Below are 24,419 nucleotides of genomic sequence, written 5' to 3'. Positions count from 1 at the left end.
AAAATCCACTAACAAATTGTCAGTAAGGAAATGTACAATAATTTATTATAATAACAACAACAACAATAATGATAATAATTATTCATTATTTAGAATTCATCACTGTGATGAACATATTTGACGAGAGGGGGGCATATGGTATTAAATCAGTCTCATCAGATTTTGAAATTTTAAAGCACTGAATTTTTTTACGTTGAAATCATGCATTTGTATTTTTTGCCACTGAATTTCAGCATTCAAACTTTCAAAGTAGAATATTCAACTACTAAAATTCAGTTGCAAAAATGTAGATGCAAAAATTCAGTGGTGAAAGTTTAAGTATTCTGGAGGAATTTTCAATGAGCGTCGCAAAATGGCTCAACGGTGCCCCCCCGAGACCTCCGGAACGTGTTCACATTGACCGATCTTCACAGAAATCAATACACAGATGTATCATGAACAGAAAAAACAAAAAAGTCTGAGGTGCAATGGGAAAAATGCAACAGGAAGCCTGTATTTTGCATTTAGTGGCCATTTTGGCCATATTTCACATTTTTACTTTGAGGTACTTGTACCAGGGCTTTCATCAGATCAACTTCAAATTGAGATTAATGTCATCACAACAAGACGGATATTAAAAGTTATCCAAAGATCGATTTTTCGACACACGGTGTGATCGTTGCGTGGCATCAAAGTTTGATTACACGCCATTAAAACACAATGTTCTGTAACGCGGACATACATGGACCATGATACTTTGATGCTGAGCCGTAAACAAACAACTCCACTCTTGCAGTGTCAGTGGTCAAATATCAGAGGAATCTTTATGTCTTGCAAAGGTGTCGTTCTCAGAATTGGGACATTTCCTCAAACCATGTAAACATTGAGGTACGGCGAAGGTTCATCCTTTGCCAAAGGAGACGATGTTGTCATAACTTCACTGTGCTATCAACACCAAACTTCTTTCTCATGATCAGAGTCGAAGCCTGAACAGCTCTATGTATCAATATTTCCTCAGTCATTATTAATTTTTTTTCAGGCAAAACGCTTGCAACGCTTCAAAATGCATGTGCTCGGGCCCGCCCAGTGCTGCCTTGCAGTCCTAGAAATTTTAGAAATTGTATTTAAGTATAGTAATCTATTATTTGCTTTACTGGTGCAATGGCCGTTGTAGATGGGTTGTTTGCTTGGACTGTGGTAATGCTGGTTATAATCGAAATCCATATGACAGATACTTTTGTGTTGATCTATCATTAATTTCGATTCTCATCAACTTTCAGACGTTGAATATTATCTCTTTGTCCTATTTAATATATTTTGAAAACCCAATTCACTGGGGGGAAAAGGCTCTGACTTAATATTGTACTGAATTAATAAAATCCTTTCAGCTATTCAGGTGTTGCTTTGTATCTGCAGGTGCTGTGGTGATGATGTGATATTTACTGTATAGATTTGGAGATTTTTCAAAGTAAAGTCCAACATTTTTACTGCGAAATAGATCATTTCAGGATTTTCACTGTAGAAAATAGATAATTTCAGGATACTTCAAAGTACTGTAAAAACACTTTTCAATAAGTTCAGAGAGAGACTGATATGCCTGTGTTCAGGACCTCTCTGACTACCTACATACTGAATAGCAACCATTTTTACTGGATAGATTTGAAGATTTATCAAAGAAAAGTCAAACATTTTCGCTGTGGTATAGATCATTTCAGGATCTTCACTGTAGAAACTAGTTCATTTCAGGATACTTCATTACATTTGTTTCTTCTCTACCAATTCTTGAGGGAAATATCCGTCTCTTTAGTGTCTAAGTGCTCCACCATGTTCACCAGCTAATAACTAATGAGTGGACCATTTGTTGTATTTTGTAAATGTTATCTGCCTGATGAGCGGGATGAGGATTGACTTGTTTGATGTAAAACCAAAACATTGAGCTCAAAGTAAGGCTGCATAGATCATAGAGGAACTAATGTTGGTTGATAAATCTCTGAGGATTTGACATTCACTGATCCCTTTCACTTTAGACATTGTCTTCTGATCCATTGTTGATATTAAACATGCGGTTTGTGCAGCTTTAATCACTAACATGGGAGTTACACAACTATGCTGTTGAAACTCTGTATACACTCAAGTATAGTATATAAAATGTGACATCAGTCAATTGGTCAATGTGCACTTTTGTTACTGTCATACAAATAATAACATTGCATGACAAAGGAAGTGATATCAATGTGCTACCATCAAACGGACTTCTCTTACGATGGCACTAGGCCTCCATTAATCTGTATTGGGAAAAGCAGGCTCCCAGTGAAAAATATATGAAGTTCAGTGTGGAGACGATACAAAATGCTGTCGTTTTTTAGCAACAGAAGCCTCTGAAGATGATTGACTCACACACTGAGACTGGTAAGAGAATGGAAACTCTGCTCTTGTGAAAAGTATTAGCTCAACTCAAATATCCACTCAGAGAACACCCGGCAACACATGTCAAAAAATGACCAGGTCATTAAAGTTTGAATCAGTGATTAATTATGCTGAATCATCGATGGTTAACAAGTTATATTTGATATTAAGGCCATGTATCTCCACTACTGTACATGCCATCATGGTGTGATTTAAGGATATCTTTCCTGGTTTTGCTGGAGCATAGATATTTTATACTTTAAATACTACTACTTCTATTTCCACTATTTGCCAAATTTGTATTTATAATATCATCAAAAGTTATTTTATCAAAACATCCTTAAGTGGACTAAAAGTTTCTGCCACAAGGTGGATCCTTGTGCTAACAGAAAACTGGAATAACTTAGGTTATTTGTTGTTGCAATGCTGCTCTCTAGCGGTATATAAGAGGAAAACCCTGCTGAAAAAAACCTAATACATTGACTGAAAGATATACTATTCAGTAGGCTGCTAAATACTTGAAGCTAAATACCTAAACAAAGAAGAACCTTCTGAACAATTTTACAACACATAAATGATTTCTCTCCAGCATCTGTCACAGGGACAGGGTCTGACATCATTCAGCTTGTCAACTGGCTGTAAAATGTTTTTTCCCTGTGTGATTCAATAGTTAAATGTGAGACTAAACCTGACGACAGTGTTTGACCAGTTGCTCTGAAAACTCTGTGTGTGTGTGTGTGTGTACATTGTATTTCACATCCAAGACAGCATGTCATGCACATTATCATTTATGCTTGCAAACTGATGTTTGATACAATACATGTATTACATAAAAATTTACTCTATGGTTAATATTTACACACTAATATGTTACACTTTGGACTTCCGTTCTGTAAAACTACTATTTATGTTTATGTCAGTGTAGATTTCCACATTGTTAATGCTTTTATTGTGCTTCTAAACATGTATGTAATATTACTGTCATATCTGCCACATAACCTCAGGAATACAGGCAATACACTTCAGACCATGAAATATGGTGCAACCGAATGGCCATTTGTTGCCCATTCAACATGCCTGGTGGTGAAACGTGTTTAAACACTCTCACATGCCAAAGGCATGAGTATTTACATTTATGTCATTTCTTTTTGATTTTATTTCACTTATTTTTACTTAATGTGTGGCCACTACATTCACTGTGTACACCATGTACTAATGCAAAGGGAAAATAATCTTACTGGAACTTGAGTTGAGGAAGAATACCTCTGAGAAATTGACACTGTTTTTTTTCTGATCATAGCTGTGTTATTTCCGCTTGTCTTTACAGCTCTAATATTTCAAAACTTCTTCTGCAATTATACTTATTTAGTATAAATAGAATAAAATCTCCGAGTGTCATAGAATAAAATATCTCATTTAAAAATGTCTCAGTGTAGTAAATATAGCATTTACATTTAGCAGAATACACACAGACAATTGGGGACATTCCTAGATGACCCACTATTATTTAATCTTAGTTTTATCAGATCTCTGTGGGAACAAGGAAAACACACCACCAAACAACACTGGAAGTATACTGTAGGTGAGATGCCTTTATTAATACAAAAAAATATTTACAGCTAACCTAGCACTCAGTTATTTGACTGAAGAAGAGGAGGAAGATGTGATATAGTAATATGGTGGAGATGATAAAGTGTGGATTAGAGGTGGCAGCAGGAAGGGGCGGTACCATCACTAATCCACCGGCACCGGCAGGTCCTGGGGGTTGTTGGCCTCTGGAAGGTAGTGACTGATCTCAGGTCGGTCACCATTGAGTTCTGCGTACTCCACTGAACCCTGCTCAAAAAGAGACATTAAACACGTCACTGCTTCATTTACCCTGCTGAAGCTTAAAGCCTGGCACACAACACAAAGCAGTTAACACTGAAGCACACAACTATGCTGTTGATAGATAAACAAATTAACAAATAAGACGCAACATTTTGTAAAAACAATGTCACACAAGCACATGTTAGTGCTTTTTGGTCCATGTATTGACAACAGTTGCTCGTTAACTCAGATTTTAAGTTGATTCTCATCTGTTTGCCAAACTACCTTTGAGATAACCCTCGTTTTTCTTGTTGCTAATCCTAATGACACCCCCCCGGAGGCAGATTTCAGAAACTGATGAAAGAAACAACCATTTTCAGATCATGATGTCACATCCTTTGCTTATTTTTTCAACTTCTTCTCTTTAGCCGCCTGAAGCACCATTTAGGGGCAAATGGTGTGTTTGGGAGGGCTGGTGATTACGGCTTGCATGTTTGACAGTGCGCTGGCTGAGATGGGCTCGGAGTTCATGTGATTGGACCACTGCACTGATCTGACTGGGCGATAGGGAAGGAAGCCCCGGCCCAAACGCCTTTGTTCTTGTCAGGAAACTTGGACAGCCATTTCCCACCCACTCTGTGGGCTACTATCGGCCTGCAGAGGGTCAGTGTGACTGGGAAGCAACCAAGGCAGGGACATAAAATGGTTTTAGGAGTTCAGATTACAAGTAACACACATAATGTTACTGTATATAGTTATAAAGTTTTAATTATTTCATCATTTTGGCCAAGTTATAGACATACTGGTGAACTGCTTTGAACGGGTGGAGTTTGAACTGTACACAGGTACAATAACCATTGAGCTGAAATTAGTGTTTAATAATTAACATTTACATTGACTTAACATCAAATCTGAATGAGATATTAAATATAATAGTAATCTATAACAACAATTTCATATAAATAGTTTTGCTTGCATTTATGGATATCAAATTAACCATTGATGAATTAGAAATGCAGAAAATGAAGCAGTTACTGTATATATAATTTATATGTAAATATGTATATTGATAGTAATGGTACAGCGTGAGAGGAACATATTTAAATAGGATTGATTGTGCAGTTAATTACTCACATAGTCTTGGGGGTCAGCAGCACCTAAAGGACAAAGCAGCACAAAATAAAAGTATCACAAATGAAATAAAATAAAATCATATTTGTTCAGCACCAAATCATAATCTACATTATTTCATGGAAATTAACAACGTAAAGTCCAGATCGACAAAATTATCGAAAAAACCCAACAGCTCTCACAAGGAGAAAATATGGGTTGGTCGGGTGACTCAACGTCCTCACTGCCTGACCTCAGAGTTATTCATTAGTCATTTGTCAGTTATGATAACAGGGCTGAACCTGCTGCCTCACTTGTTCCTCCGCTGCAGAGGCCCATTGTTTCAGCATAGACTGACCAGCCTCAGCCTATGAATCCTGTCCCTTTCCTCTATATCAATACTCCTTCTGACTCGTACAGATGCTTCGCTCACCGACCCAGGATTCCTTTGTCACTGTTGAACAGGAAACATTAGGACTCCGATAGACTGCTTGATAGACACGTCCAGCGTCTGGCTGCTGTTCTAATAACAGGAAGTTCCTGCCAGCAGTTATAGGATGTGGTCATGGTTCTGTAGCTGGCCAGGGTAAACTGTCTTTCCATCATTTATAAACGTTCTCATCTCGGAAATCTATAAATGTCTCTTTTACCTTCATGATGCAGTATTTAAAGCTACATGAATTGATAATTTTGCCACTTGCCATATTATCGTTATATAGACAAATGCAGTACTCATTCTATGAATAATGCAGTCCTTACGAATGAGAGTTCTACAATATACTGTTAATATTTTATTGTTTGTGTGCTGGACGCTGTGTGCAGAGTTTATTTTACACAGCCTATGCAGAGTGAAGTAATACAACTTTGCATTCTTCCTACCTGGTTTACCTGCAATAACATTTTGAGAGTCAATGTTTTTCAGAAAATGATGTGGCTTGTATGTAAGTTTGAATGATTTACGTAACTGCTGTTCTCATTTCAAACATGCATGTCTGCTATTACAGAGATTTATTGAGCAACGGACACAATATTTAGACTCAAGTTCACAACTTTTCAAAATAAAAGTTAAAAGGTTAGCAAACAGTTCCCTATATTTATGTTAGCTACAGGCACATTTACTTCAATTCAGGGTCATATTTCTGACCATTAGTTTAATCATCAGTCTTCTTTAAGGTCTGGTTTGGTCTCCACCTTTTAATGTTAACTTGCAAACTGCCAACACAGGTGTTGTTCAGTTGCTGCATCAGAACTCTTTTACTGAAAACAGTTGCCTGATGTGGAAACAAGAAACAAGGCTGATGATGGCAGTGAGGCAGTTTGGTTTTAGAAAGCTCAGCAGCACTGAAAGAAAAAGCAGTGTTGGCTGATCATTTTCTCTGAGTTCGTCACTACGAACAAGCCCAATTGTTACTACATGTAGTCGATCTGTAATTTTTAACTTTGGAGTTATTCTTCAGTGCAGCTTTAAAGATGTAACACTCACCATGTGGAAGATCTTTGAGCTCGCTGTAAACTGTGTCTGTGCCTTTTCGCATTGGGACTGTTAACGTAAAAAGCAACACATTAGCCTGCTTGAACATCAAAAGATGAAGTTTTGTAGATACTGTGTTTGATCTGTCATTTAGAGAAAACCTAAAAATATGCGGGTTGTGTGACATTCTGCCATCCCTGGCCGGCTGGGAGCTTCAGCACAGGACGGCTAGTATCAGACACCAGAACAGGCAATTAGTTCAACCCTTCCTGTTTATAAGATCTGCAGTGGTTCTGGAAGTCCCAGCAGTTACAGCGACCTGAAGATATATTAGTTATGGGTAATTACTTGTCTTATCAACTATAAAGGAATGTGCGCAAAGCAGAGGAAAATGGTTTGGCAAAGAAGTTTGGAATGGAGGGTGGAAAAAGGCAGAATGGATAGAAAACAGAGTGACAAAAAGTAGGAGAAATGAAGAGAGAGAAATAAAGTTCTTTTAAAAATAAAAAGACATGGACTCAAAACAAGGCAGGTTTGTGTGTTTACCTCTGACAGTGTCCACTGGCTGGGGATGCACCACCTCTGTATACTCTACATCAGGCTCGCTGGACACCACACTGCTCTCCTCGTCATTGGCTACATCAAGCAAATGATCAATTCAATTCAATTGTAATTGTATAGACCCAAATCATAACAACCCAACCGTTCCCACGACAAGCAAACACTTTGAGACTGTGGAGAGAAACAAAATCCCTCATTTACTGGAAGGAACCTATAGACCCAGACTCAGTGTGGACGGCCATCTGCATCGACCGGATCAAGATTCAAAGCATTCACATGATGGTAAACTGCCTCACAAGCCCCACTCACCTGCTTCAGGTGGTCGCTCACTCCACACACTGACGGCAGCTCGGACCACCCTCACTGGGACACACAAACAGACAGTCATTAGGTCGGGTAGCTGACAAACCCACACATCAACACACATACATTGATAAGTAATTAAAATAGCATAACATTTGCGGAGCCGTAGGTGTTATCAACTGACACAGAATGCAAACGATGACACATTATTATCGCAGATACGAACAATTTGTTTATCATAGCTTGCACATTATGTCCATTCAAGACAATCTTCAGATCAACACCATTTCAAGGCCTAAATAAAATCAACAGAAGAAACAGGTACATTTTAGACTATAATTGAATTGCACCTCGGTTGCATGACTCCAACTCCACCGCTACTAAGCTGCCAGCTTGTTATTTGACTTAGCCCACTTACTTTAGCACACTTATCTCTTCTGCAAAAGCCCATAACAGAAGAGTACTTTTGGAAAACACAATGCTGTGAATGTGTGATGAGTGGAATGGTTTTCATGTGTGCTGTGGCCGAATGATGTCCCTGACAACTCATTTAGTAACTTGATAGGAACCACTTTAAAAACATCTTAATAATTAATAAGTGGGGTGTTTACCAATGTGATTGAAATGAGTAAATGTCTTGACCACAGACATTATTTCAGGCCAGACCAGAACCCCCCCAAAAAACGCCAACAACATTATGAAGAGGGAAACACAGCTAAGGACTCATTTCTCTACCACTTTACGTAGCTGATGCGTTTGGGCACTTCTTCGTCACATAGTTTAACACTTGGCAAATATACCTATTCATTGTATTGCTGAGGGTTGTTTATGAAGAACAATATCTGTGTTAAATCTCTATAATCTGCTGTAAAGCTACAGCCAACAAATGGTAAACTCAGCCTATATCATAAACCCTTGAAACAAAGAAAAACTGGCTAGAAAGCATAGACTGTATATAAAGATGGACACACAACAGTTCCCCTTAAGTGAAGCCAAATCGTTTTGACCGCCCCCTAGTGACTGGCTGCAGTGCAAATCCAAAAGACACATAAAATAAAGGTTTCTTTCAAGAAGGTTTCTATAGTTCTTCACTGATTTACTTTCAAATGTTCATTATTTTGGTAAAATTGGTTTTAATGGATATATTTTGATGTTTTAAAAGTCCCGATTGATAGCTGAGACTGATTCACGATTAGTTGAGTGCATCGGTGGGACGTGAGTTACACAGCTCACCTCTACTATCACTACTGCACAGACTCTGCTCCAAATGATGTCAAGAGCGCAAGATTGCAGCGTTCATATCCAGGATATTTTAGCTTCACTGTAGCACAGCGAGAGGAAGAGGAAACACGTTTAAAAAAATAAATATCAACTAGCTCCAATAAATTTAGCTCATTGCCAAATTATATCTTGTTTGTTTAATTCATACAAAAATCAAAGTGTAAAAATGAGAGACTGCAGCCATTGTAGAACAGAGCCAGGCAAGAGTTTTCCCTTTCAGGTCGCTATGCTAAGCTAAAGTCAGCTATCCATTTCAGTCAGACTTGAGAGTCCTTTCAATCTTCTGATCTAACGTTTACACTTCTGTATTCTAAAAGCTGTTACGAAAAGATATGAGATACTATATTTGGGACATCTGTACAATTTGGCCTTCGGGTATAGACTTTATAACAAAACAAAAGCAGTAACAATGGAGCACAAGCCTTCATCTGGTTCAGAAATCCTCCGCCACTTTGTGCACAATAGCTTGTTATTACAGCAACGGCTGCACAATAAATTCTGGCAAAAACAACTTCCCAGTTGGTAATGTAATCTCACACACAGCTCGACCAAAGCTCTTATGATTAATTTCCTCCACCAGCTGCATGCATTCATGCAACGTATGTGTCCTGAGTCAAAACAAGACCCTCCCTCCCCAGCACCAGCAGTTTTATCAACACTGCCCCCCCCCTCCCCACCACCAATAAGCTGCTCTGTGCCAACAGAGGACGTTTCTTGCAGAATCTATTGTTTTCGACTTTTTGAAGGAAGTCTGTTTTGTGTTTTCCTTTTTTTAAGAAATGAAACAACCTATATTATGTTGGCAGTTTTTGTATTGTATCCGTGCACCATTCAGAACAAAGAAGTACAATATTATAACATAATGCATGATAATATTAAAAATGTTTACCACAAATGAATTAAGCCTACAATCCACTAGCCAGGGCAAAATGAATGGTACTGACACATTTCTAAATAAAAGCAATGTCTTTATTCTACGAGTGTCTCTTCCAGTCAGTCAAGGGATCAACCAAAATATATACATACATTTCCTGTCATGGTGATCAAATGTATATACAAATGAGTCAGTCACCAAAGCTATTTATAAATCAGACAAAAAAGAGCAGTTCTCACAAAAAAGGACATGCAATCACAGAAACAGAAACATGGGGATGAAAGAACAAAGGAAAGACATTAATGTTAAGTAGTAAATCAAATGCCATTTAGATTGCAGGAGGAGCGGAGAGGGAGCAGCGGGTTTTGGTCCATATCTCAGCATAACAATGCCCCACCTTTTTCTTGAGAGTGTAGATTTTATAGAGTGAAATATATGTCCAATTGTACAATAATTCTAGATAAAAAGGATTAATGCTTCTTTGTAAAAAAAAATGTTTCCCTCCTACTGCAGAGCTTCTCTACACTGTGGCTGGGACACTGTAGATGCTCCTGTTGCTGCTCCATTGGTGATACTTCCCGTCCATGCCATCATAGATTGGCATTTCGTCTGGAAGAAGATAATAATGGGCACTCTAAGCACTTTGTAACAATTGACAATTAATGCTATGTACCGTGAATTATCTACTGAAGCAACTTGCATCTTAAGGAGGTAAAGGAATAGTTCACTGAAAAATAAATATTGACTCATTATCTGGTATATAATTCTGATGGAGGGGTGGGTAAAGTGATTGAGTCCATAAAACCCTTTAGGAGTCTCAGGGGTAAACAGTGTTGCAGCCAAATTGACTGATTCTTCAAATGTAAAAAAACTAATTCAAAAAATAAAATGCCTCCATACTGCTCCTGTGGTGTCATCCAAGTGTCCCTAAGCCAAGACATTCAAATTCAACTCGAAGCAGCATCATATTTACACACTTTCTCACGCACACTTCACACACTGCAAAAAAGCTTTTGCCCAAGGGCACGCACAGGGTGCACGGAAGCATTGCTGGTTCTGATAGCATCGCTACTTCCGTTTTTCTGTTGTTTAGTTTACGTTTGAAGAATCTGTCAACATTTACTTCAATTGTATTGGATTTGGCTCCAACACTGTTCACCCCTGAGATTCCTAAAGGGTTTTAAGGACTCAAACACTTCATTCACCCCTCCATCGGCATAGATAATGACCTAATTTTCATTATTCGGTGAACTATCCCTTTAACTTCCTACTGTATTCTAACAACATCCTACTGTTTCTATACCTCTACAATACATAGACACAAACACAATGTACATGCAAAACAGACAAAGACAATATGTATACTCGTACACACATTGTGCATGCATATAAACTTTAAGGGGATATCTGCAGCAGCATAAATAGTTACATAAATGGTAATAAGGTCCCCACCACATGATCCCTGCATGCATATTAGAACATTAGAACATATATCAGGGGAGTGAGGTACTGAGGTTTCAACAGGAAAAATGCAGTGACTATTGAGGCGTGAGAATGGCTGATGAGAACAGTCATGGGTACACAATACAAAAGTCAAACCACACTTCCTGTGGCTGTGTTAAAAACCTCTGTGTTGCATTAGACTTACTGTCGAGAAGCCCTCAAAGGCTTTCTGACAAATGTTAAAAATTAGGTCTGCTGGCAGGATTTTCAATAACACCAATCTAATCCAAATAGCAGAAAGTGCTCTTAAAAACAAACCTATTTAGGATTGTTCTTAGCCAAGACATTTAATCTTTGTATTATTTCTGACTATCACCTGTTGCATATGCTTCCCTCTTTAAAAAAAGCAAACCTTGATTGTTTGTTTACTACCTCGCAGCTTTCGTATTTACTATATTTATCTGGAGAATTGTTTGTTTTCTAAGAACATAGAGTAATAGCGTGAAAACAATGGGAATGTGCCCCGAGTCCATGACATACAAACAAAATGGAGACCCACTCATCTAAACAGCTCTATAGTTCAACTAGGGGTCAACACTACACTGGTTTCCTCTAAAGTTGTGTAGTTTTTACGTTCTTTTCACTTTGTCCTTTTTTTTTTTTTTTTTACATTTATTCTGGCTAACAACCCTTCGATTTTTATACGGCACACTTCCACTGTTGTCTACATATATTTAAGTTTCAATAATAACACTTAAACATCAAAGTACAATCCTTAATTTCACTGTACAGCATAAGACAAAAACAATACTGGATTTGCTGGACTAATGTGCTGTATATTATGGACTGCTACTACTGTACACTATATATATTCAGCAAATATCAGAAATATAAGTCCTATTGTTAGCCTCTGTTGGCTGCTACTGTCCAGAGTTTTGGTGACTTAGTTGTTGTAACACTACAATTTTTATGTAGGGATTGATGAAGTTTGACACTTAATTCAAAAGAATAGTTGGACATTTAGGGAAATATGCTTTCCCCAGAGAGTTACATGAGGACATTGATACCAATTTCATGCCTGTACTCTAATATGAACTTGGCCTCAGGAGATGGCTAGCTTAGCTTACCTCACTGAGTAAAATATTATGTCTAAGTCTTTGTTTATTCTTTTGTAAAACTAAAGCATAATATTTTAGAAGTTACAGGGTTTGTTTGCCAGGATCAGTAACATCCTGGAGTCTTGTCATCAACATGAAGAACATCAAGAGGTCACCATGGGGACACCAGACCACCAATAAGTCTCCATGTGAAAAATTATGAGATATGAAAAATGTATAAATAGTTAGTTTCTCCTAATACTGAATTTAAGCTTTTATTGCACTGCCTGAAAGGTGGGGAAAACGTGTATAATGGAAGTCTATGTGATTTATACTCTCCAAACATGCAAAACCAGCATATGATAAAACCAGCAGCTAAAAACTAGATACATCGTCGCTGACCTCGACAGAATCTGTCACATACAGAGGAAGCAAGTAATCGTGCCAACTCACACTGACAATTCAGCATCTGCTTCTCTTTTACCTACAATTGGAGAGGAGACGTGAGAGGAGCAGGAGGAAGGAGGCAGAGGAATGTTTTCATACATAGTTAGACAGAAGGGCCCCGAGTTGCTGGAGGACTGTAGGTCTTTCTACCTCTCTTGGATTTGCAGTACAGCACGCAGGCCAGCACCAGCAGCGACACCACCACCACACCCACGCCCCCAATCACGGCTTTCTTCCACAGCGCCATGCGTACTGTTGAGAGGGAGACACACACAAATCAGGCAAATCACAGGGAGAGAGAGGAGGAGAAGAAAATGGGACATGGTGACAAAGGTAGTGCAAGAGAAAGATAAAGAAACGCACAAGAATTGTTGAAGGTATCAAACATTTCTGCATATTCTGAGGATCTGACACCATATATATAAACCTGGATTTTTTGCCTTGCTAGCGTGTGAACCTGGAGAGAGTTGAAGCGTGATACTCAAGTGTTGGACATTTGAAGCACAAGCAAAATCACTGTTAAGGTAGTGAGACCAGGCCAAAGCCGAGAATAGAGCTGGATTACATTTATCAACTGGATGAACTATTGTGGAACCACTCTACCTCTACTTTCACTGGAAAGTAGTGAAAGGCTGCTTGAAAAGTCGCTTAGTCACTAAATGGCATATTACGCTCATTGAAATATTCATGACATCATTGTGTCCGATTTGCATTCAGCCAACTGTCATCTCGCATTCAGCCTGTTTGCTTCTCTCCTCCTCTCTGTGCTCACATATACAGTCATTAAATAATTTACACGGATTTCTCTCTCAGTCTTCAGACAGCAGAATAACTATAAAAAGGGATGTTTAGATTATATATACATCGACCAGCTGTCACTGTCAAGCCCTTTGAAAGAGGGTTACAAAATCAGCAGACACATTCATCTATTATTAGAGTATTGCAAATGATCAGTCAGAGAAATAAAGCTCGTCAGCAGACACATGGTCTACAGGTTTGCCTGCAGAGGTAAGGGTTAGGGTTAGGGCCCAACCTCATGATCATGGCTCAGTGCTGACGACTCTCTTCTTTGGAAAGTAGCTTAGGTCTGTCCCAACAATCCACTAGATTTGTGGTTAGGTGTATTAATGACATGAAATCATTAAAGCAGTCTGGATAGTGAGTAAATCTAGCGACAAATGTGCTAAGTTGGACACACTGCCTTGTGAATGCCTCCTTAAGGGCATAAAATAATCTGTTTGAACCAATTAATTTTGAAAAAGTAACAGAAAAGGAAACCCCAATACTCAACCTGCCAACCAATGGAGTAAATTCATTACTCAATGAGTCATTCATTGGCCTCACTGTTGCGGTCCAGCAAATGATTTTAATCTTGGGACACCTTAAATGTTTCTTTTCCCTTCCCGGATTCTTAGTTTTGTGTGAATACAAAATGCGTTCATGCACAAAGGATTATGCCAAGTCGCCTGCTTTTTGTCAAACTCAAAAACAAATGACAGAAAGAGAACAAAAAGAGCAGCTAGTCTGGTGAAGGTTAGTTCCTACAGAATATAAAGACTCATCAGTCTCACCCTCTATGGTGACCTTCTCGCTACGGACAACTTTGTTGGCGTGGTTGATAGCCTCGCAGTAGTATGTGCCGCTGTGCTCTTTGGACAACTGTGAGACTTTGTAGTGTGTGTTGTTCTGGTCGGTGATGTTGGTGAACAGCGGCTGTTTGTCACCATCACGGTACCACTTGAAGGTGACTGGTGGCGACCCGTTAGTGCCACATATCAGGTAGAGATCATCTCCCTCCGAGATCTCTGTTAAGCTGGGGAGGACGGTCAGAGTCGTCCTTGTCAGAGGCACTGCAGAGAGAAAAAAATGAAAAAACTTAGACTCTATCCATCTCAATAATCAACAAGCTAATCAGACACCATCAGCACATATTTTCACATTATGGGCGGTTTGTTATTCAGCTTTTAAGATAAAATTGTTCTCCTGTGGTAAGGAAAATGTAAGTTCCAATTCCTCAATAAGACTTTTAGAGGAAATATTTTTCTCTTGTATATATATACAGTAGTTTCTTTTTCAGTATTTCTCTATGATACAGCTGATGTGGCTGATCAAAATTATTTACATGGGGTAAACAATCTGGATTTATGGATGACTGTTAATGAGGCTACTTAAAATGTGCTACTCATTTACAACGGATGAACGCAGGGTATTTGTTGTGATTAGTTACCTATAACAGCAGCGTTGAGTCTATTACTGAGCTGAGCCTTCCTGTGATTATTACTGGCCTCGCACATGTACTTGTTTATTTCCTCAGGCCTGACGATGGTGACTGTGAAGAGAGCTTCCTGACGGGGAAGCCTGACAGTGGTTGTGCTCAGCTTGTCATTATCACATAGCAGGGTGTAGTTGATCGGTAAACTGCCAGTGTCCGACTGACAGAGGATCTGTAATGGTTGTCCCAGGACCACCCTGCCAACCACTGAGATCTTAGGGATCGAGACAGACACTGCAAACAAGGAGAAACAGAAAAAGAAAACTCTGAGTTTCTGTGGCGGAGTCCCATTAACCAGGAAAACCATAGTGACAGTAGAAGTGCACTCTGATAGCTAATCTCGCCTTATCTTGCCAAGAAAAGACAGACAGACAGACATATAATATTTCATTATTTAACATAATTATATTGACTATTCTGCTGCACATTCTATAAAGGGCAATTATATAATGACAAGGTGTTTAGCTTGGGACTGGGGAGCAGTAACAGATATTTTATTTGACAATTTAGGGTCAAAGGAAAGGTTCAAAATTAACAGAGGGACAAAAAAAGGTTTAAATATGGTAATAGTGTCCTATAATATAACTATAGATGACATAATAGAAATAACATCTTTGTGCTATAGGGTGCATTGAAACACCAGTGCATAAAGAAAGAACCGTGTTGATATATATTTCCTCTCAGTTGATCAGCACTTTGCAGCCTGTCCATACAACTGATTATCATTTATAATTAAACAGGCACTTTCCTATGGACTTCAGAGAACAAACCTTAAAAAAGGACAAAACTCTTGCTCACTTGCTGCACACAGTGAAACACACATACAAAAACCTCTGTTGCTAGGTAACAGTGGTTGTTGACATTCTCCTCTGAAGAGTGAGTCAAAGCCTTTCTGCCAGCCTCTCTTGTTTTTATTAATAATAACAATAATAATAATATAATAATAATAACGGTCAGACTCTTGAAATGTTAACTTTAAGTTTGGAAGTGGAGGGGTGTTGTCTCTAAAACTACACATCAGTTCTTTAAAGGAGACATGTTATGCTCATAGTCAGATCATGGTATGAATGAGGGTTATTACTTGAAAATATGTACATGCTATAATGTTCAGAGAAAGCATCAGTGTTCTCATCCTGTCCACTGCTGCAGCTCTTCCTTTCAGCCTCTGTCTGAAACACTTTTTATAGCTCCTGTCTCTTTAAGCCCCCCCTCCTAAACAATCCAGTGTGCTCTGATTGGCCAGCTGGCCCACTGATTGGTCAACCACAACATAGTGGCGCATATGATCCACGCTCACTTTAAATGACTTTGTGTACCAGACTAGCACTAGGTGCGCATTGTGTCACACAACATGACAATGATGACAATGATAATGTTGAGCCTCCACAAATCTGGTGGCATCAAATTCAGATTTGCTTTGTGTTTGAAGTTTATAATATAAATATTATAACCTAAAATGTGTTCAATTGTGGCACAAGTTCACTCAGGCAAATGTGTGTATTTTATGACAAATTAATGTAATGAGGTGAATATCAAGTGAGTTTACATTTACTAAATCAAGACATTAGCTTTGAGAAACCTTTAAGAATCCAGTTAGCTCACCTTTAGGATATACAGTCAGGGTGTTACTGTGTTTCATGATGCCCTTGGCTTGAGCTACACAGGTATGGGTGAAACTAAGCTGCAGGGCCCTGCCAGAGAAGACCCCGGGCGTCACGGGGGTCAGTGTGCTGTCAGGCGGCTCAAGAGTGTAAGTCAGATCTTCCCTGGTGATTCTTTCAGAGGCGTAGTTCTCACTTTTGCAGGTTAGTGTCATATTATCCTCTTGAAAGACTTCGGCAGGAGACATGGTGAGAGTTGGCGCCGAAAACAGCTCTGTGGACAGATTAAAAAAATTATATCTGCACTGATATCAATTAATAATGCAGAAAAGAAAAAAATAAACAAATAAAGATAAATGAACTAAAATGGAGTAAAAAACAGATAAACAGTTTCGCACTCAACCGAGACCATCCTTCTTTTTTCTCTTTACCCAAAGGTTGAAAAAACAGATATACCTAATTTATTTTGTTTTTTATTCATTAATTGTCTCTTCCCTTTTAATACATCCGTATGTAATGTATACATAAAAAACATCCGTTTGTTTATTTGATAGAGACAGTGCTCATTAATCAACAGACAGCACTGTAAACAGATAGGAGCAAGCTGTGCAAGTTGTTGTCCCTATAGCCAGGTTTGATAACGCAACCTGGAATAAAATAAAATGACATATCTTATATAATTACAAATATAATAATATGATAATAAGATGATTTCAAGATGATGTGTCAACCATTGGCTACATTTAGAGATACAACACTGGGGACATAAACCTAACCATGTCCTGGCTCTTCTTTATTATTTAGTATAGACAGACATGTTCTAACAGTCCTCTCAGACAACTTATAGTAAGAGAGTACATAGTATATATTTCCCACTGATGGCTGTTAATTCAATAGTTTGTTCCCTGTTGAAAGTTTATAGAAATATTATAACCTAAAATGAGTGGAATGTAATTTCTGACTCTTCTGATAACCTTTACAGTTACTATATGTACAATGTGAACGTACATGGACATTTATTTCCTCTGCTCACTCACCAGTCACTGGAACCATCTTTGTGGTGACTTTGATCACATGTCCTATCTCCAGTTTGCACTCAAAATCCCCAGGGTCCTCTGCCAGAGCGACCATGCTGTGGTTGACCTTGGTTAGTCCACTGCTGAGAGCCCTTGTCCCTTGGACCAGGTACAGGTCGGGAGGGCTGCTCACAGAGATGTTGAGAAGCATTCTGATGGTGCACGAGATGTTGAGTTGATCTCCTTCATAAACCTCGGACTGAGGCAAAATCTCCAGGACTGGAGTGATGGGGAACTCTGAGGAGACAAAATCAGTGATGGAAACTTCAGACGGGCCCAAAGCTTACAAAAGTAGACATTTTAAAACTCTACTTGCCTTTGACTGAAACAGAGATAATGTTGCTCTCTTCAGACCTGAAGTTCTGTATTCTATAGGCACAGCTAAGATTGTGGATGCCAATCCTGCTGAAGCGAAACGTGGCTTCTAGCTGGTTGGAGTTGACCGGATCTTCCGGGATCTCTATGGAGTCCTCATAGAAGTAAAAGTAAAAGGAGCCGGTCTCCCCGGGCGCTCTGCACGTGGCTGTTACATCGTGTTGTTCATTGACAACATCTTTGTCAAGGTGGAGAATTGGTTTCATGCCTGGAAAACCAACATTTAAGACATATATTCAGATTCATAAAACTGTAGCATCTTCTGAGAATGTTTAAGATCTTCTGACAGCTCCAACATCCTCTCCTCTCTCTTGTTAAAAATAACTTCTTGAATATGCCAAAGATGAATCCTGACAGTATAAGGTACATTATCATGGCTAAACAATGCAAATTTTTTAAAAGCAGACGAACTCTGTTGTTCATCCAAACAGCTTGCATCCAAAATTAGTGTCCTGTAGAGAGAGACGTGTGACTTATTTAAGATTTCTCAGAGTTGTAGCTTGGATACTTTATCTGAGTCATCCAAACTCACCTGAGCTTCTCCAGTCACAACAGATTATAAAACATTTAAAAAGGGACACAGAGAGAATCCTGTGACACAAACCAACCTCTCACGGTGAGTTGTGTAGCTTCACTTGTCATCTCTTTGCCCTCGATATTGATCTTGCACTTATATCTGCCGGTGTTGGAGAGTCTGGCCCCGGGCAGCAGGTACATCATGTCCTCTGATGTGCTGGAGGTCTTGGTGTACACCTCTCTTCTGCCCTTGTATATCGTGTACTCACGACTCAGCATCTCCGTCCCCGAGTGGATGATGGTGGCCTTACATCTCACAGTCACATTTGTGTCCCAAGCCACACTAGTACTGGGCTCAATGAACAGGAGGATGTTTTTTATATTCAATACTATAGGTAGGGATTAAAAAAAAGGATTAGAGTTAATGTGCAAAGTAATCTATAGTGAACAAGTATTTTGATTTGACCTTAGTAACCTTTTTTAATAATTTTAATTCATTGTGAGCTTATATTTGATCAAATTTTAAAATAAATCCTCTATCCATCCATTTATACTGGTTATCTTTGAGGGCTGTGGTGGAGCTGGAGCTAATCCCAGCAGACATTGGACCCATAGGTGGGAAAAGTCATTCACACCTCCAGTTAATTTACAATCTTCAATTACCCTCACACCTGTCTGCATGTATTACAGTACCCAGAGGAAGTACCCATCGTAGAAAGACTTGGATTCGAACTAGGAACCTTCTTTCTGTGAGGCGACAGTGCTAAACAACACCATGCTGCCCTTATGTTATATTGACAGGACGGGATACATGTAACTTCTTATAGAGACGGTGCCTCACTTCACGTGGACTTTTCAAGACTAGTGGGATGTATTATTTATCTTTGCATGGTCAAATAATTGAAAATAAGGTAATATGGTCTATGATTGGTTAAAATTTGATTCCAAACATATTGTCTCATTCAAATAAACTTGTGTGAATGCATGCACATTTTGGAATATGAGTTTATGGCTGTGTTGCTGAGGATTAGGTGAGAAGATGAAGCCAGTAACAGGATTTAATAAAGGAGACATTATATTCTTTGTTCATAAGTGAACTTTAGAGATCTATTAACCTACGGTCGGAGCAGTTTCCCAGTGTTCTCAGTCTTTATGCTAAGCTAATGTAATTGAGTCCTGGCTCTAGCTTCACAGTTATGTTACTGCCACCACAGACCACATCACGCCGCTCCTCATTCAGCATCACTGGCTTCTGGTCCAACAAATTATACATTCTTAATTCCACTGCTCACCTTTAAAGCCCTCTATAGTCTAACAGCCTCAAACCTACTGCCCTACCTGAACCCTGGGCTCTTCCTCTGCTGCTCTGCACCTCGACTCTGGAGCTCGGTGCCACCTCACATCCACCAGCTCGACTCTACTGAACCCCTCTGTTTAGATCCATCTACCGCAGGGAACCACACATAATATGGATCCCTCACTCCTAAGATTTGAGCCTTTGGTCTCTCCTGTGTTCACATATGATGCACTGTTTCAACCTTGGTTTTACTTTTCTAAATACTCTTGTGTTCATGTCTTCCAATTAACACTTTAATTATTCATGTTTGTATATGATATAAGATAAATACTTTAAATCTGACCAACACATGTCACAGAGAGGGACTGCAGTGAAGCTTTTGGTGGAAACGTCACTGTTTTAGATCCACACAATTATTGGGTGGAGTTTCATGAGTCACAGTTTGCATAGAATCGGACTGAATAGAATTTCCTTTTACCCACACCCATTTGAATCAGCACCTCTGTCTGGTCATGCTGCTGGTATGTCTGAAATGAGCACCCCTGAAATGCAGCTGCTGTTAAAATGATAATGAGCTGGTACTCAGAAGGCTGATGTGTCACAATGGAATTCCATCCGACTCTTGTCAGGATCTCATCTTGAAATGTGTCTCATACAATAAACAATGTTGTGAGTATGACGAAGAAAATTCTTTGGTGGTGATCTGTAAAACTAAATCAATGGTGTCACAGTAGATAAGAAGGCCCAACCTCACCAAGGGTCTTGAAATCAATGGGCCAAGGACATCACTGATCTTTCAGGTAAGAAGTAACCTGTTCAGCTGTCAGTAACATGAGGAGCACCGGACTCTGTCGTTTCTTTAGACAACAGTTGCTGAAATTTTATCTCAATAACATGTTTTTATGGATCCAGCCTCATGAGATGCCCAATTTATTTTCCTGACAGAACTATTTTAATCTAATCATGGTTAATAATCGTGGCTTTATTTCAGTTATTTTAGCCTTGTTGTCATGATCACAGCAGCCAAACTGCGTCATTCACATAACCACACGTAACCTGAACCCATCCAGTAACTGTGTCACATGCACCGACAGGTGAAATCTAATGAGTAAGTCAGAGGGGAAATATCTGCTCATGTTCATGAATGTAGAAGCGACCGTCCAAAGGAGCAACAACTCTTCAGCAGTGAGCAAGAAGCTTTTCAGAAACTTTGAAAAGTGACAACAGTTTAGTTTTCCAAAGTGTAACTGAGACAGAAAGCATCTGCACACGTACACTAAGCCCCCCCACTAATTCACCCATATGGTGGAGTTTTAGAGACGACAGGCTGCCTTTGTGACTCAGAGTGGGCGTCTGGGGGGCAGTAAACAAACCTGTAGAACGAGGAAAAAAAGGCACGAAAAGCACTTTGTTAGAGAAACGAGCAACACAGGGACCCATCAGGAACCAGGGGCTGCTGAGTCCAGCCCACATGCAGCATCACTCAGCCCGACCTGGCAGGGCTGCTGATGACAGGAGTCAGGGAGCAGGGCAGAGTTTTGCTACAGGTTCTCCACAAGATGTTTCAGTCACACAGTTAAATACAGTTTGGATTTTGGGGATTCCATTTTATGCTATTTCACTGATTAAAGCAAGTGACTGGACAGTTTTGCTATCCACCCCTTCACACACACATTCATACAGTGCATCTATGTGCAGCACTTTCTCTATCACACATCACCCACACACTTACAGCACAGCCGTCAGGGGCAATTTGGGGTTCAGTGTCTTGCCCAAGGACACGTGGACAATGGGGGAGACGAAGATCAAACTGTGACCTTATGGTTATTGGACGACCTGCTGTATATTTCTTGTCAGATAATGATTTGACATCGATCTAATAATTCCAGAAATCTGTCTGACAGTTGAACGCATATCTTGAGAACCGTTCATCTTATCAGCGTACGCTTGGTGTGTGTATTGTTAAGGGCCAAAGGAAGTGCAGTGTGAAACTTTGTACAATTTGGACAAGCGATACATTCAATTAAATTCAATTTGAATAAAGTGATGATCAGAACTCTGCAGCAGTGCATTCATGATAACGACCACTGATTCTCCAGTTCAGGGTTCTGTGTACTGAGTTGAGCTTCTCTGAACTTTGAATAAACAGGTGGCAGCATCCGTTCTCTGTCATGCAGCAAGTCTTTACTTAATGCAGCTCAATTACTGCAGGTCACCTTTACAGTTTCACTGCACTACAAAACTACTACACTGCACTTTCTAAAATAAACTTTATATAGGCTAATGAAATGTGATTTAATTTTTAAGATTAAACTTGTTCTTCTTAAACTTTTCAGCTTGAGAGCTGTTACAAAACACTTTCTGTCCCCTATAGAGAAGCTTTGCCTGTATACTTTGCAGAAGTTCCATTTAAATAACAGTGAAATAATGAAACTTTGTTTGACTCACGGCGACCACTTTCCTACAGGATGGATAAACTGGTGAACGAGAAGCCCTCAGATGAGTTTACTGCTTTGATGGAGAATACTGCTCGAAAGTGGGTTTGACCTGCAGCCACGGCCTCAGGCTGGATTCAAACTCAGGTCACTGCGGTAAAGCATCAACCTTGTTGAGCGACCACAGCACCAGCACCAAGATAATCAGCAAGATAGGACAGAAAATGTATTGAATTTGTTTGGTTTCAATCATATCAAAAGTGTCTTCTAATCCTTGCGTTAGTCTTCTATCAGGAAGTCTGCTCACACATCTGCTCTAGAAAGCTTCAACCTTCCTACCACCTTACCTCAGCACTTAATCATAGCTACTGTAGAAAGGTTATACATGTGAAATCCTTGCACCTTTTTAAAAGAAATACAATTTCGTTTATGTCTAAAAATCATTTAAATCTAACAATCTGAAATGTGATTTCAAAGGAAATCAGTGGTATGAGAGGCAAGAAAACGAGTGCAGGAAAGAACACAACAAAACATGTCCATTCAGCCACCTACAAAATCGATGTGTTTTTTTTCTACTTCCAGCCTGAACCTGCTGGTTTTGCCCCAACTCGAGCAAGATCTTTATCTTTATCACAGCTGCTCTGGCCTGTCTCATGCCTTCCATCTCCAGCCCACTGTGGAGGACAGGGAGGCGTGTGACACTTCCTGACACAACTTTTCCACCGTACCACAGACCAATGATGTGAAAGCTCCGATAACAAACAGGTCTGTTTCCACACTGACCGTATCTCTGCTTTTGGCTTTTTAAGTGTTGCTTTAGTGGCCGATAACAGATTATAGAGTATCTAAAATCCAATGAAAAGTTAATGGAAGAAGCTCCACAACAACTAACACTTTGATCCAGTCTCTCGCAGCCATTTACAATTCTGTGGAAGATACTGAGTAACGTTCTATGTGTAAAGAGCAGTCATACATCCTAGGCTGATACAGAACACATTATACTTACATCCAGCGTCCACCAATATCCCCGGATAGAAGGCTTGAGATAAGAGAGAAGACAGCACCAGATTAGAGACAAACCCACCAATCATCCAGAAATAAGGAATCCATGAAAGAAGATAACGTGTCAGGAGTCTTACAGTTGAAGAGGAGCGAGGAGGTGAGCAGTAGTAGGAGGCCCATCCTGTCTGCGGAACACTGACACTCCTGCTGCTGGCTTTCCTGGAGGTCAACTGCCTGGTCACTATAGGATGATTCAAGGTGGTGTGTTCCTCTGTTTGTATGTGTACGTTTGTGGCGGTCAAATCTGGACCTGGTGGGCGGGAACAGAAATTAAGGTGGTGCTCAACCTCAGCCAGTCAGTAATCAGCCTGCGGTGGTGGTTATCACCCCGAGCAGCCATCAGCTTGGATTAATTTGACAGGAAGTGAGTGTTGTTTCCTCAGGATGTTCATGCGCCTGACTCTTTGCTGCTGTGGAATGTTCTCCTCTGGTCAGTGTGTGTGTGTGTGTGTGTGTAGTAGTCAAAATAATCCTGTAGTGCTTGGGTTGCAGCAGTCGGGCCGCTGACCTCTGATCTCGGCTGGCAGCGCTGAGCAGGTATAAAGGAGTACAAGCAGTGACAATCCTTTGAAGTTTTCTATTATATAAAGCCTTTATATACAGATCTGAACAGATGTATTAATCTGTATATAGAGTCACAATGAAGTGTTATTCCATCATCTTAACCCTTTGATACACAACATGGGTCAAAAGTGATCATGGTCCATGGGTTATGGCAATAATTTCCCCAAGTAAATAAGATCAGGGAAATTATTTTTAAAAGTTTAAATACTACTATTTACTATACATCTTCTGTGCTGTCTGCCTTTTCCAAAAGGGGGAGCTGCAGCACCCCCAGAACCCCTACTCAGCACTGTCTCTGACCATTTAAAAAAGATAAAGAAGAATCACAAAGGAAGTTATTATATTAGGCTTTCCTGCAACAAAATCATAGATCGTCTGCAGGATATATTTATGTTTGAGGATTAATAAAATCGTTGATTTACTACAAAAATGTAGGTCTG

At 39.5% G+C, this 24,419-nt stretch overlaps 1 protein-coding gene across 4 annotated transcripts; it reads right to left on the bottom strand.

Moving 5' to 3' along the window:
* Positions 1–3,972: 3,972 nt before the first annotated feature.
* On the bottom strand, positions 3,973–23,675 carry LOC133027625 (platelet endothelial cell adhesion molecule-like). Of its 4 annotated transcripts, XM_061094685.1 has the most exons (14): positions 23,493–23,674; positions 23,360–23,392; positions 18,714–19,010; positions 18,047–18,313; positions 17,692–17,967; positions 16,656–16,928; positions 15,009–15,287; positions 14,353–14,631; positions 12,932–13,033; positions 7,646–7,699; positions 7,322–7,411; positions 6,788–6,844; positions 5,329–5,351; positions 3,973–4,221 (listed from the first exon to the last, which is right to left on the bottom strand). In XM_061094685.1, exons 1-14 carry the CDS (start codon positions 23,533–23,535, stop codon positions 4,120–4,122), a joined length of 2,175 nt encoding a protein of 724 aa, XP_060950668.1. In that variant the 5' UTR covers positions 23,536–23,674; the 3' UTR covers positions 3,973–4,119. The 4 variants fall into 4 exon arrangements, with proteins under 4 accessions (XP_060950668.1, XP_060950684.1, XP_060950676.1 ...); XM_061094701.1 differs by lacking the exons at positions 3,973–4,221; positions 5,329–5,351; positions 6,788–6,844 and adding an exon at positions 12,788–12,818 and having other exon boundaries at positions 7,343–7,411; positions 23,493–23,675; XM_061094710.1 differs by lacking the exons at positions 3,973–4,221; positions 5,329–5,351; positions 6,788–6,844; positions 7,322–7,411; positions 7,646–7,699 and adding exons at positions 10,308–10,403; positions 12,788–12,818 and having other exon boundaries at positions 23,493–23,675.
* Positions 23,676–24,419: the final 744 nt, after the last annotated feature.

Source organism: Limanda limanda, chromosome 2 (genome assembly GCF_963576545.1).
Source record: "Limanda limanda chromosome 2, fLimLim1.1, whole genome shotgun sequence".
Lineage (NCBI taxonomy): Eukaryota > Metazoa > Chordata > Actinopteri > Pleuronectiformes > Pleuronectidae > Limanda > Limanda limanda.
The sequence above is the reverse complement of the archived record's forward strand: the minus strand, read 5'-3'. Positions and strand labels throughout refer to the sequence as shown.